Source organism: Brachycentrus maculatus, unplaced genomic scaffold (genome assembly GCF_059751285.1).
Source record: "Brachycentrus maculatus isolate JH-2025_06_01 unplaced genomic scaffold, ASM5975128v1 h1tg000046l, whole genome shotgun sequence".
In the NCBI taxonomy this organism is placed as follows: domain Eukaryota; kingdom Metazoa; phylum Arthropoda; class Insecta; order Trichoptera; family Brachycentridae; genus Brachycentrus; species Brachycentrus maculatus.
Window position 1 is genome coordinate 734,937 of NW_028280800.1, and position 15,334 is coordinate 750,270.

The 15,334-nt window shown below is 33.0% G+C and overlaps 2 protein-coding genes across 4 annotated transcripts; one reads left to right on the top strand and one right to left on the bottom strand.

Moving 5' to 3' along the window:
• Positions 1–734: 734 nt before the first annotated feature.
• On the bottom strand, positions 735–5,400 carry mRpL51 (mitochondrial ribosomal protein L51). Its single transcript, XM_088277548.1, has 4 exons — positions 5,197–5,400; positions 4,992–5,117; positions 3,285–3,432; positions 735–1,717 (listed from the first exon to the last, which is right to left on the bottom strand). The coding sequence occupies exons 1-4, from the start codon at positions 5,256–5,258 to the stop codon at positions 1,574–1,576; spliced, it is 480 nt and encodes a 159-aa protein (XP_088133674.1). The 5' UTR covers positions 5,259–5,400; the 3' UTR covers positions 735–1,573.
• Positions 5,401–5,630: 230 nt separating this feature from the next.
• LOC148312270 (uncharacterized) lies at positions 5,631–9,183 on the top strand. 3 transcript variants are annotated; one of them, XM_088277550.1, is made up of 2 exons: positions 5,631–5,887; positions 6,936–9,183. In XM_088277550.1, exons 1-2 carry the CDS (start codon positions 5,885–5,887, stop codon positions 8,133–8,135), a joined length of 1,203 nt encoding a protein of 400 aa, XP_088133676.1. In that variant the 5' UTR covers positions 5,631–5,884; the 3' UTR covers positions 8,136–9,183. The 3 variants fall into 3 exon arrangements, with proteins under 3 accessions (XP_088133676.1, XP_088133675.1, XP_088133677.1); XM_088277549.1 differs by having other exon boundaries at positions 5,631–5,723; XM_088277551.1 differs by having other exon boundaries at positions 5,868–6,203.
• Positions 9,184–15,334: the final 6,151 nt, after the last annotated feature.

Here is a 15,334-nt window from a genome sequence, read left to right on the forward strand (position 1 = left end):
TTTTTGGTTTATTTAAAAAAAAATCTTTGTGAATTGAGAACTGATGCATAATATTTAAATGTTTACATTTAAGATTTTTTTGAACTACATTTTAAAAAATCTTGCTTGCTACTACACAGCACCATTGACTTATGGTTATGAAACTCACTGTGCAAGGAAATTAACCTCATTAATTAATTCGGGTAAATACCAGTATTTCCCTATTAATAAATAAACTAAATAAAATTATAATTAAAAATAAATTAACCTCAAATAAAACTTGCACTGTTGCACCCACCACAGGTCTCCACATAGGTACTTTTTAAAGCCAAATGATTATACCTGGTAAGTATGACTCTACCTAATTTTTTTCACCTTTCGAACGGGTTGTGGTCCTGTGGTTAGTATTGCAGACTATGAGTCAAAAGTTTCCGAGTTCAAGCCCACTCTACCACAATACGGTTTCTATTTTTCATAACAGGCCGTCAAAAATTAAATATTTGTGTATATAAAGGTGGAGACTGACCGGAGCCGTTTCGTCGTTACGTAACACGTTACGATGCGAGCATTCGTAGTCAGTACGGCGAGCCAAGCGCTCCATCCATAGTTTCAGATGCTCGCTGATGCACGCCGCGAGTGATGGTACATTATGACGAAATGCTCCGGTCAGTCCCCACCATAATAAGAACAAGAATATATTTACCTATTATTAAAAATAAAAACATTATATCCCATTGCAAAATAAAAACAAAATGGTTTCTTTAACAAATTTATTTATGGACTAGGCTTATATACTGAAAAATAACAATATTTCTAACATAGTTCATAACATCCACAAAAAAAATATACATATAAGCTTATGCTGAGAACTAAAAACACACCTCGCATGTTTGGTACAAACACACTATTTTGCCTGTGGTATCCAAGATACATTAATATTTTCAACCTATTGAATATAAAAAGGTACAAAAATTAATGTGACTGCAAGACAACTCAATCCAAAAATCATCATTGCAGTTTTGGTTATCAGAAAACCAACAGTCTGGACAATATATACAAGACTAAATAGAGATGGTCACTTCAATATTAATGAAGTAAGATTGAAAGTCCACCTAGTGAAATGTAATGGTCAGCTGTGGTCAGCAAGCTACCGTACTAGAGATCCTGGGTTCGATTCGCAGGGGGGGGTCAAATAAATATAAATAAGTGATTTTTCACTCCAATATTTATTCAATATTACCCTGAATTGGTACCTGAAGCGGAGGGCTGATCACCTTTCCTTCATGTGTTTACGATCAACATAAAACTGCATTTATATGGTGCAGTTCACTATGCATCATCGGTTGCGGATTAAGGATTTGAAGAATAATATTTTAAGGAGAGAGAGCCTGAAATAATATTTTTTGAATTCCATCTTCATTTTGATATATCATCCGTAGGATGAATAACACATTGTAATATTTTATTCCAGATTTTTTTTTTGTTAACAACCCTACTTCTTTAGTTGCAATAATTAGAACTTTACAATAAGACATTGCATTCAATTTCTTTATGGATGTTATGGTAGTAATAAAATGCTATGCATTTAGTGTTATTATTTTGTTGAGAATCCAGTTTTGGTTTTTTGGTTGAGATATGTATAAAGATATTTGAGTCTCTTGTTCATTTCCTTCCATTTTGTTGGTAGCAATCTGGGAAAGGCAGTATGACGTAGCATTTTCTTTCTTCTAAGTATTACCTAAAACAAATGAAAAAATACATGAGAAAATTCAAATGGTAAAAAACGAATCTTTTATTAATAATTCAATATTCTTGACACATTTTAACAAGTTTGAAAGTATACAATATAACTTTGTATTATTCCAAGCACCCCATTTGGGTGCTACAAATGTATGCATACAAACGTATGTAATTTTGAAGCGACATCTAGTAAAATTCCTGTGAAGTGAATACAAACACAGTACATAATATGTACATACATATTTACATTGTTTGAAATTTTGATGTTTTAAAACATGTTCAAAATCGTGTTTTTATTATACAGTGAAACCTGTATCTATCAATTTTAAAGAGACCTATTAAAATAAACTATGAATGCGGAAAAACAATGAATGCATGATTAAGAAGTCAATACACAAGGAGGTACGATCGAGTAAATATACCGCCCTCCCAATCTGCATAACCATTGCTAGGTTAAAATTGTAATAAGAATACAAGTTTGAGATGAAAATAAATGTATTTATTAAAAAAAAAAACAAAACTAAAAATATTTAAGTTTATAGCATAGTAAATAATCTTTGATCAACATTTGTTTCTTTACTGTTTTATTTCTGTAAGTCAACAATGTATTTTCGGTTATTAAATCAGTTATAAAATTTGCGTAGTAGAAAGTTTTCAATCTTTCAAAGAGTATGCATGCTTCTGAAAATGAAGGTACGAGCCGCGGCTCCTCTTCATCAGTATCGACCTCTTCTGCTGTCTCCGTCAACCTCGCGTTACACAAGCTTTCGATAGTTTATATCCCACACGTTGGAATATTGTCGTTGAATGTAACAAAATGGAGAAGAATGTAAAAAACAAACACAAAATATACCAAATTTGCAGAGTAATTCAAACGATAAATGCGGTGAATGGTGATAGAGAAACAATCGATGATATGAAATGAATTCGGGGTAGAAGACATAAACGACACATCCGGGAAAACGATTATTCGAGGAACGATAGTAGTTTCTCTGTAATGTATTATTTTATAATACAGTGAAACCTCGAATAATCGTTTTACCGGATGTGTTGTTTATTTCTTCTATCCCGACTTAATTTCATACTAAACTAAACCGCATCGATCGTTTCTCTAACACCATTTACCGCATTTATCGTTCTAATTAAGCTGCATATTTGATACATTTTGTCTGTTTTTTTACATTATTTCCAATTTTCTTACATTCAACGGCAACATATGGGATAGAAACTATCGAAAGCTTGTGTAACCGATACCAGTAGCCGAAAATATACTATTGACTTACGAAAATACAGAGTTAAAAAACAAGTATTTATTAAAATTCTATTCAGGTTTGTATTTTTTTTTAAATAAATACATTTGCATCTGAAACATGTATTCTTCATAGAATTTCAGCCTACAAATGGTTATGCAGATTGGAAGGACGGTATCTTTACTCGGTCGTATCTATTTGCGTATTGACCTCTTAATCCCGCATTCATTGTTTTCCCGTATTCATAGTTTATTTTAATAGGTCCCTTTAAAAACGATAGATAGAGGTTTCACGGTAATTTATTAGTCCATGTACCTGATATTCATTCCCTCCTACCCCCCGTAACCAGGAAGGAACATTATAGAGTGTTCTAGTCGGGTGTATGGCCGCATCGTTGCCCAGGATGTCGATGTAGTCATTCTGTCCAAACAGAGCACGCTTTTCTATCCAAGCTGGTGTCGGTCTAAAAAATAATAAAACTATTTCAAAATTCCTCAGATGATATAACCTTCTCCTTCTTCCTGCCTCCATCCCAACTTTTCATATTTGTAAACTGTTATTTTATTTATTGTTTCGGCATAACTTTGTGGTAAGACATGTTACAATGATTAAAGAAAACACTTCGTTTTTTACCACTTGAGTTTTATTATAGACTACATGTTTCAGAAGTTAAACTTCCATCATTCAGGTCTGTATAATAACTGTTATTATACAGACCTGAATGATGGAAGTTTAACTTCTGAAACATGTAGCCTATAATAAAACTCAAGTGGTAAAAAACGAAGTGTTTTCTTTAATCATCTTTGTAAACTGTTGCGGTCAGCTCTCCTTGTCCTCAGGTCCTTCTGTCATATACGTCACCTAGGTCATGCCTTTGAATCATTTTATCTTTCTGTAGCATCTGTTAATTTTTTGGTCTTCTACTAGATGTTTTTCGAGGAAGATCCATGGAAATTGCCTGGTTCGCAATATGATCAGGTTCTGTGCGTTTTATGTGCCCATACCATTTCAATTGCCTCTCCTCTACCTTGCTTTTAAAGTCAGTTACAGCCAGGCTTCCATGAATGCGTGAACTTTTTATTTGGTCTCTAAGGGACACTCCAGGTGATCATTTCAGCAGTTTCTAGTTGCCTAGAGAAGGTGTTAAACATTGTCCGGCATTCGGAGCCATTGAGGAGTGGGGGTCTGACAATTGAAGTCAGTCTGTTGAAAACTATCTTCTAAAAACATTCATGCATTTGGAATGTTCCAAATCATGAAATGAAATTGAGAATGTTTTCGATAAGCGACACAAGCAGGCAAATTTTTAGCATCACAAAATTAATGTCGGCATACTTAAAAAAAAAATTCTATATTGCATACATAAGTCACATATCGCTCACTCCTTTCAAGAACGTCATAAATCAAAAATCTACAATTTTCAGGTGAGCATGTTTTTGGAATGCCCAGAAAATGTACTATATCCCAGCAAGAAGCATGTTTCTAACGTAATATTTACCCGCTACAGGGAAGAAAGTGTTGTTTTTGCATTTTGAAGAAAAGGTATTGTTTAATTATTTTTTTTTAAATATACTAAATATTTTTCAAATGGAAAAAAAAAACCTTCAGGTTAAACCTAAAAAGTTCAATAAGTGGCTTGTTATTTATTTTTAATACATTGAATTATATTTTTAAACTTTAAAAACATTCTCCTGAATAATCAAGTTTTTTGATTTATGACGTTCTTGAAAGGAGTGAGCGATATATAATATTCCAGATGAATAAATTATTTTCTTGTCCTATACAACGACGGTATAACCAAAAGAAATTAATAGCGTACTGCGAATTTTTGCGTTTTTCCTTTTTTGATAAAGAAAATTCTTCCTTTCCTTGGAATCAAACACATATTTTGAGATTCTTAATGGAGTTTTATATAATAATAATAAAGTGTTTGTGATTTAAAGGAGAAGTAGATATTGCAAGCGGAAATAGTTCAGATAATATATATTTATGCAGCGTAAAATTGGTAAGTTTAAATTTCACCTGTAATCGGGAAGAGGGAGTTTTCTTCCAAGACTTCGGGGAAGAAGTCCTTCTTGGAAAATCCTTTCTTTATACCCATATCTCCTTATTTTTTTCGTGGCAATCATATCGGCATGATACCGGGTTCTAAAAATAAAAATAACTCTAAGTTTATTACAATTCCAAAGTTGATAAACCAACTTTAAAATATAGCCCTTCTCCTAACCTCACTATGGATTTTAAAGGCTGCCAAAATGAGTTTAGTATGCTTCCCTTAATCCAAGACATTGTTTTTTTTTTTAAAGCTAATAAATAATTAATCAGTATTATTCATTAATCATAAAATCATTCAACAGTTTACAGACAGATTATATAGTGGAAAAGCAAGGAAGAAAAAACACCCACAGATTATTTCGTATAAAAGCACCTCAAACCGGAGCTCTGGTAGTGCTGCCATATAGAAATAAAATGAAATATAAGTAAGTACGATAACTCTTTTACGCAAAACTTTATTCTACGTTTTAGAAGATACACAATGACAAAACAGTAATAATGTAGAATTTAATTCGTATTTTACGTATTTTAAATAAAGGACAATAATTTTTGATTGAAAACATTTTACAGGCTAGAAAGAAATCAACTTGTTATTTTTCAAGATTTGTTGTCAAAACAAAATGGCCGTTGCGTGAGTCAATTAATCGATCTGTCGAAGTTTTTTTAGAAATCGTAATTTCCCATGAGAACTCCTATTATGTGAGTAATTTTGTGAAGTGGTTTATTTAAAATTAATTTCTTTAATCAAAAGTCAGTTATATTTCGTCGCCGAAGTTTTTTTTCGATTGTAAACAAAGTGTTTTGAATTATTACCATTGATTTCCCGTAAAAAGGACGCGAACTACTCGAGTGGTTTCTTCATGGTGGGCGATTAATGAAATTATTGTTTTGATGGGACAATGCACCCGCAGTCATTATTATGGCTTAAATTATGTGACATTTGATGCTAAGTTTAATTTATGTTTCATGGAATCGAACTGTGATTAAAACTGATGTGGCTTTGGGAAGAATTCGTAGAGCGAAAGTTGCATTGTTTTCGTTTGCGATGCAACGTCTGACAAATGCATTTTAGTGCACGCTTGTCAAATTTGTTTAGCACTGAAAATCAAACGAAAAACATTGAATTTACACGAGGAATAACTGATTTGTAGTATATTACAAATGTATAAACAATAACAGGTGTTTGCACCAATTTAATTTCCCGACATAAACAAATCGTTTTAGAAGTGCATAAATATTTACAATCGCGATTTGTTGCCGATTTTCCCAGTCAATAAACTTTCATTGCATTTGCATAATTACGGGTTTTTCTTGTTTGTTTTTTTATGCAATTGTAAAAAATATATGTATACTACGAATCGTACATTTGTGAAATTACGCATTAATTTCATTGTTTGTGTAAGCAACATGGTGTAACTCGGCAGTACAAAGAAATATCGATTTTTAACGTCTCATTATTGAAAAATCGTGAGATTCGAATAATACGATAGATTATTTTCAAAATTTGCGAATTCTTTGCACCTACCTACATGTCAATTTTTGGTTTTATTTCAAGTGATCTAAATATTTTTCCATAAAAATATTGTTTTAGAAGTTTTAATCACTCATAAAACGTGATTAATTCATAGTTTTCATTGATTTGGTGATAACATTGTTCAAAAAATTGTAGGTTACCTTCAATCTAGGATATTATGCAAATAGTATTTTCAATTATATTATATATTTCTTATTGTTTTACTTTAACATATTTTCTGCAACATTTATGAAGATAAAGTATAGGTACTTTCCATTCCATCAAACGAGTTAAATTATTTTAGAAAAATCTGTCACATTTTTAACTTTGCATGCATAATTCAATTTGTCTCTAATTAAAAAGTGTTGTCACTATTGACCGATGTAATTCTTTTGTAGATAGCACACAGCTCCCTCGACGGTAGCGGTACAATGTCGAGCAAAAAGGATATGGAAAGACTCCACGGCGAGAGAAAGGACCCCCACGACTACGAGAGCCTCATCTCCCCGCACAACATATACGAAACCTCCAAGGTGCAGCAGAAACAGGGCCCCGACACCATGCCCAGCTTCTCGGGATACACCAACGCAGAGACCCAAACCAAAAACACCAATGACGTTTCCACATTCGCCGCTGCGACGCACAGAACGCAGGCTGCCCAACCCAACCTCGCGCCCTGGCACTACAACCCCTGGTGGATGCTGGCCTCCACCTCGCGGGGCTCTTCCACACATTCCGAATACCAAAACGGCAGCAACAACGCCTCCGTCGACATCAAAATAAAGCAGGAACAGGGAGGCCACGAGCAGGACGACCAAATAGTGAAGAGCGAGGTCATGGACCAATTATCTATCATCCCCATCATGACGCAGATGCCCAAGCCCTCGCCGACGCCCTCGTCGGACGGAGTGTGCGACGACTGCTCGGACCCGTACTGCGACACGTCCTCCCCCGTCTGCCGGAAGCTGTTCCACTGCCCGCACTGCCGGAAGAGCTACCCCACCATCCTGGAGTTCAACACGCACCTCACGGGCGTGCACCCGGCGCAGAAGCCCTTCCGCTGCCAGATCTGCCTGGAGCCCTTCGACAAGAAGAGCCAGCTGCTGCGGCACCTGGAGGCCAGCCACACGCGCAAGGACATGAACAAGTGCTCGGTGTGCTCCAAGTACATCAAGGACAAGTCCAACCTGCGCAAGCACATGCAGGTGCACACGGGCCGCGTGCCGCAGAAGCAGTTCAAGTGCGACCTGTGCAACAACAAGCGCTACATGTCCCTGGACCGCCTCAACAACCACCGCATCGTGTGCACGGGCGAGAAGGTGCTCAAGTACTGCGACATGTGCTCCAAGGTGTTCGACAACACGCGGTCGCTCAACAGCCACAAGAAGGTGCACGCCAAGGAGCTCAAGTGCGACCTGTGCGGCGAGCAGTTCCGCTCGCTGGAGCACCTCACCAACCACAAGGTGGTGTGCAAGTTCGCCTCGCGCTGCTGCCCGCAGCACCCCAACTGCGAGCACGAGAAGGCCTACGCCACCCTGCCCTACAACGCGCGCGCCCTGGATGCCACCCTCTCCGCGCTCAAGACGCAGATGAACTGAGCCCCCCAGTTAGCACTACACTAACCGTAAGTCAAGCTGTCCCCTGCGCGGACGGACCGCAGCGCCTTCTGTCTTGGCGTTGGTTATTGGTTCTCGCGTCTACACTTTTGATACGAGGTTTTATCAAACTTAGCTTTACTGGCCGCGCCCCGCACGACTGACCTTCACGGAGGGGGCGCGCGCCCTTAACGTAATCATTCACCCATTCTATTTAGGGTTAAGGCCGCGACACTGTAGGTACGTAATAATCGGAGGAAGATTACATCGCTACTCTACGAGGTTTTCAAAAGTTTATTTTACTCTAGTTTTAATTATATAATTTTAATCTACCGCGTGTTCGTGCACGTGTGTAAGTAAGCGTTCGCACTTATGAATTTATTTTATACGGAATTATTTAGAAACATATTTATGTTCCGGAAAGTAATATAAATTTTATCATCATAATTCAATCGAGTGTGATATAAAATGTTCTCCTGTGCAATATCCTATCTCTATTTATATTCTAAATATAAAGTTTTATTTTATCTTCTCTATCCTTCTTCTCTTCACATCGAGTTGGCCAAAGTGGTGTTCAATCTATTTGTAGGACGGGAACGTAATATTATTTTTTACTTTAATCCGCTCGCGCGGATATTCCAAAATGTACAAATTATTTCTATATATTTTTAAATTTAATTCTTTTATGTCCCAAAATTGTTAGAGGCTAAATTATTGAACCAGATTTAATATCAATCAGCAATATACTCTCAGTGGACAAGAAATTTTTCAATCATGGAGCTAGTCACAATTAACCTTGAATTGAAATTAATTATGGACTAAAAAAAAATAAAATAAACTTGCCCTTAAAGTACCTACTTACTTTAATCATGCCAATATTTATATCGTGTTTTCACTATGGCAACATTCTTATGATACTTCTAGAATGGAAATTCAAATTACGGAGGCAAAAGGGACATTATTTTGAAATGTATAGAATACATTCCATTTATTTAAGAAATATTTTATTTTTCCAATATCCATGACGCGATTTCGATTAACAAAAAAGAAAGAAGAGTAACCAAATCGAATTATATTTGTAAAATTAATTAAGTACACTTCATTTGCTACGTACATTGCATTTATGTTTTTTTTTCGTACTTAGTAAACAAAGTTTGAACAAATTAATACTATTTTATAATATTGTGTGTATGGATGGCTCTTTTTTTTTATTCCGTATGTATGTTTTGTGCGTATGTCATTTTTAATATGGAAAAATTTCCAAAGCTAAAATATCTTTAACGTAATTTTTAGTTTCCTTGTCGTAAAAAATATTGAGGTTAACATTTTTCTAACTGTATCTTTTTGCTATTCTAATATATTTCTATTCTCTCATCTACATATTTAAATGAACTGTAAAACATACCTAAGATTGTTTTTTAAATCTACCATTTCGCCTTCTGATAAATTCTTTTTACTTTCGCTTTCTCTCAATTTTCTCGGGCTGTGTTCATTAATTGACTATAAAATAAAATGGTGTATCTCATTGACCTAATTATAAATGAGCTAACAACATTTGTTGCTCTTTTGCTAATGCAATAAAAAATTATGCCAGTAATGTAACAAATGAATAAAGAAAAATCTGACATTTATTATTAGCCTAAGGATTATGTAAGTTTTATTTTACAAAATTGCCGACTTCATTTCAGTCCAGTTTAAGAATCATTTCTGTTAACAGAACGCAGCCCGTAATTTTCTATTTAATAAAAGTTCTTAACCCGCCATTTAAATGCCCAAGTTGCCAGTATTTTGAGAAATGAATTTATATACAATGTTTTTCTATGGATTTTACTAATATCTGAAAAGTACTAATTTAGTAAAATACAATCTTACCATTAAAATGGATAATTATACGGTCTTCCCTTAGGAATACGTAATATGCTAGTAAGAAGTATATTATATGGAATATCATCTCACCGAATTAATTATTCAAACTTTATAAGCATAATGGATAAGTTATTATTATATAAATCAGACATATTGTTTAATTTTTAATGTGCATGTCTGGTTCTTTAATTTTTTTTAGGTTATTTCTGTGACAGATGACGGTGCATGTATATCATGGATGCAACTCCTACCTTTGTCACTTTACAAAAACACCTTTTTTTGGCTTTGGTATAAATTCCCTCTTACAACCGTCACGTTAATTCAAACCTAAAATTTACAACAACAACAAAACGTATCGGAGACTATCAATATTTTGTTAGTAAGCAGGCAATTGGGTATTATCACGGTTTTAGCTATTTATTAGTATAAAAAAAAATCTGTTTGATAATGTCAATAAACTACAATTCAAATCTTATCAAAATTTGTGAACAAATTAGGTAAATTTCCTATAATTTTAATGGGAAAGGAACAGATAAATTGTGATGCCAGCAGATGCGATGTCATTAACCTTCCCTTCCCGGTGTTGTGTACCTAGTACACATTGCTTCTAATAACCATAATATCTCTATAAATATAATAAATACAAGGCTAAGATTTTAGGTATTCCTCCATAACATATTTACGCATTGATTTAAAAAATAATTTTAATAATAATCAGAATTTATCGGGTACATAAACAGCGCGTGAAGAGTGTGCGGGAACCGCGACACTATATTCGCATCTCACTCTTTATTGCATACATGCACTGTGCAAGCGTGAGGAGCTCAAAGCTCAATGTTCTCTAGGTAGCGGTCGTTTGCTCTTTAGCTCTTGACAAAAGCGGACCTATGCTTGTTTCGTGAGAGTTGTCAGATTGTTTTTTAATGTTTTCAGAAAATAAATCTAAATTATTATAATTTTTGACTTAATTTATAATTAATTAAGGGGATTAGCTATGAATGTCCGTATTTTCCCAATTTATAATCGCTATTTTTTTACTATGTAGTGACTACCCAACACCGGGACGCGCGTTTTATTTTAACACCGGAAGGGAAAGGTTGAGTAAGGAAACAAAGCCCCGCCATGAGTCCTGTTGTCTCTATAGCAGCGGGACAAGTGATTGGCCGGCATAAACGAAACACATTTTTGATATCATTGCAAAACTTTCTAGAATTATGAACTAATTTTGTGAATAAAAATATATATTAATTTTTCGATTTTTGTAATACAGAGAGAATCTAACATTATCCTTTCATACATATTTTGAATCCAAATTTTCTCCCTTGTGATATACCCTATTGCCTGGCGCTTCTTTTCAATTCTCTTTTTTTTATAAGTTGTTACCGTGCATAACTGATGTGGCTAAATCATTGTCTTAAATATCAAACTCAATTGTTAAAAAGATATGTTATTAAAACATTTGTTTTAGATATAGAAATCACATGAAATCAAATGCTAATATTAATTTTGACATAATTTTTTTCACTTCATTTAAAAGTGCATTTATTTAAATCGTAATTATCAATATTGATTCACAAGAATACCAAAAAGCGAAAACATTATTTTTAAGCATCATAAGTATGTAATTCCATTCTAAATCAGTTTTTTTTTGTACAAAGACTGATTTTTTTGTTTGTTTTAAGATTCATAATGTTGCCAGTTTAAAGGTAAAACTCGTTTTGTTTATAAATAATTAGTTCTTACTTATTTACTGTAATCTTTTTTACTTAAAATTTTACCCTTTGCCATTTAAAAAATCTCTGTTGATGGGAGGCTTATGATGTGTTTTTTATTGGGTATTTTGAGGGTATAAAATACCATACTGTTTAAAGGTGGTAAAAAATATAAAAAGGATGCTTTTTGGGCATGTTTTTTTTTATAATTCCGATAAGACATTCCACTATTTATCCACGGTTTTTTCATCAACCCCGACCCTAATTATGCTCAAACAGTCTGGTCCCCGACCCTCGGTAGTATACTGATCACAAATAACTGCAAACTCAATTCTCAACTGTACAATGTTTTTTAGCGTCTCTCGCGCTCTACCGAAAGTAAGCAAATAGAATGCTTATAAGCGTTGCCCCCTCTCTACCAACACTATATAATAGATGCTTGAAAGCGTTGTGTTTTGCTTCCCGTGTAAAGTTGACAAAATGGACAAGATGCCATGTGTCTCTTCCTGATAATAATCCTATCTAACCTCTTTACTAATGTCAAAAAGATATCCAAAGTTTGTTTGTGAAGATTAACAAGTATCTTCAATAGACATACATTACACAGCTTTTTCCAGCCAGAAACATTGAAAAATAAAAAAAAATAATGAACAAATGAAAAATAATTAAAAATTATTACAAATCACATTACCATTGTGTGCCAAGACATATCGAGCACTCTTTTCAACAACGTCAAATATCAAAAAACTTGATTTTTCAAGAGATCGTTTTTAAAGTTCAAAAATATAATAAAATGTTTTAAAAATAAATATCAAGCCACTTATTGAAATTTTTACTGTGCAACAGATCTTTTTAGGTGGACCTGAATGTTTTTTTTCCATTTGAAAAATATTAAGTATATTTAAAAAAATTATAAAACAATACCTTTTCTGAAGGTATGTTTTATAACAACATACCTTCAGAAAAGGTATTGTTTTATAATTTTTTTTAAAATTATAAAACAATACCTGAAAAAACAATACTTTCTGCCCTGTAGCGGGTAAATATTAAGTTAAAAATATGCCACTTTTGCTGGGATATAGTACATTTTCTGGGCATTCCGAAAACATGCACAACTGAAAATTGACAAATTTTTACATATGACGTTGTTGAAAGGAGTGAGCGATATGTATGATTAAATTCTAATAATTGTGTAATTTTACAACATATATTAGACGTCTTATCGGAAACAAAGCATTTAAAAAAATATATATTTAAGGGAATATGGCAGTCTTGACGCACTGTTGTTCACCATTCTGCCCATTATAGAACTATATTTTCTAAATTCTTGAAAATTGTATATATGCAGTATTTTAACAACTGCTATCGTATCTCAAATGGTACTGCCATCTATTGAGAATTTTGCAAAGTAAATAACTTTCTGTTTCTAGCCATAGGTGAGAATACTTTTTTTAAATTTACTTTCGCCCATCAGGAGACCTCATGAAATGTTACATACTTAGTTTTACCTTTAAACTATCAATAAATATTTACTAAGTTTTAACTCCATTGAGTTCCACGTACCAGGATATAATGAACGAAAATGTAGCGATTGGGGTTCATTAGTTAAAATATTTATACGATGCAATAAATGAAATGGTTGTCGTTTTAAATTTACAAAGGAATCATTCAAAATTAAGCATTAAGGTTATAAACAGCAATATGCAATACCGTCAACAGAAATATAAGTTAATTTATGTGACAAATAGTCATTTTACATACTACGGAAAAAAATTCTTTGTTTTACATTACTTTTTATACAAATTTACATTTTTTTAAATAATTTTTTATACAAATGACATCTTTGGTTCATAGAATTTGAAGCTCTATAGTATTATTTTATCATAATTAAGCTAGCATTGATGTTTTCAAAGATAAGCTACTCTTTTTGTTATTTTTTAATATAAAATGTTTCTTACATCACATTACAATTTTCTTGAAAGGGACTAAATATATCGATTAGATACACAGCATTCTTAGCTTACTGCCAGGTATTAGATGTACCTTATGCATTTTTATTGTATTTTTAAAAGGGCAACCCTTTAACAAAACTGTTTTGATTTGGGTGAAGTAAGGGATATCATTTTTTAAACATATCAATGTTTCAAGTGAACCAATGCATAGTTGAAATTTTCCAATATCGCTCACTCCTTTCAACAATGTCAAATATCAAAAAACTTGATTTTTCAGGAGATCGTTTTTAGAGTTTAAGAATATAATCAAATGTATTAAAAATAAATATCAAGCCACCTATTGAACTTTTTACTGTGCAACAGATCTTTTTAGGTAAAATCTGAAAGTTTTTTCTCCATTTGAAAAATATTTAGTTAATTTAAAAAAAATAATTGAACAATACATTTTCATCAAAATGCAAAAACAATACTTTCTGCCCTGTAGCGGGTAAATATTAAGTTAAAAATATGCCGCTTTTGCTGGGATAAAGTACATTTTCTGGGCATTCCGAAAACATGCACAACTGAAAATTGACGATTTTTTATGTATGACATGAAAGGAGTGAGCAATATGTGTAACTTATCTTAATTTTGTGTATCACATTAATTTATATTTTGATAATAATATGTCCTTACACTCTCCTTATCATTCATCGTTCACTTTGTGTAATACCACTTCAAAAAACACTACTTTGTGACTACCGTTTTTCGGAATAATCATTCCATCATCTGGTCAAATGTAGACTACGTATTATTCCGAAACCGCTAGCCACGAAGTAGTGTTTTTTAAAGTGGTATTACACAAAGTGAACAATGAATGATAAGGAGAGTGTTATATTACCATACCACAAGGTTGCTTTTAAATATAAAATATATCGCTCACTCCTTTCAAGAACGTCATAAATCAAAAATCGTCAATTTTCAGTTGTGCATGTTTTCGGAATGCCCAGAAAATGTACTTTATCCCAGCAAAAGTGGCATATTTTTAACTTAATATTTACCCGCTACAGGGCAGAAAGTGTTGTTTTTGCATTTTGAAGAAAAGGTATTGTTTAATTATGTTTTTAAATATACTTAATATTTTTCAAATGGAGAAAACAATTTTTCTATTCCAAAATGCAACACCAAGCAATTTCAGCAAAACTTCAAATATTTGGCAATCAAACATTTCAATAAACTCCCTAAAGAAATAAAAAAAATAGATGATATAAAAATCCTCAAGAAAAAAATTAAAGCTCTATACATTTAAATCTTTAAAAAAATATATTAAAAAAACTATTATATCTTTTATTATGTAACATTAAACCACGAGTGTAAGTCCCTTTCCAAGCACAAGAGCACAGACTCTTTTATGGAGAGGCACAGCGAATCGAAATATAAAAGTTCTACATATGTATAAATGATTCAAATGTTATTATGTTATAAATAAAAATGTAAATATATTAAATGAATAAAAAAAAAAAAAAAAAAAACCTTCAGGTTTTACCTGAAAAGATCTGTTGCACAGTAAAAAGTTCAATAAGTGGCTTGATATATTTTTTTAATACATTGTTTTATATTTTTAAACTTTATAAACGTTCTCCTGAAAAATCAAGTTTTTTGATTTATGACGTTCTTGAAAGGAGTGAGCGAT

Excerpts from the sequence above, each read along its gene's own strand:
- mRpL51 (XM_088277548.1), bottom strand. The coding sequence starts at position 5,258 with ATGTCTTGGATTAAGGGAAGCATACTAAACTCATTTTGGCAGCCTTTA. Across the intron at positions 5,118-5,196 it reads CCTTTAAAATCCATAGTGAG|AACCCGGTATCATGCCGATA; the intron begins GTTAGGAGAAGG and ends TTTTATTTTTAG. Across the intron at positions 1,718-3,284 it reads TAGGAGGGAATGAATATCAG|GTAATACTTAGAAGAAAGAA; the intron begins GTACATGGACTA and ends CATTTGTTTTAG.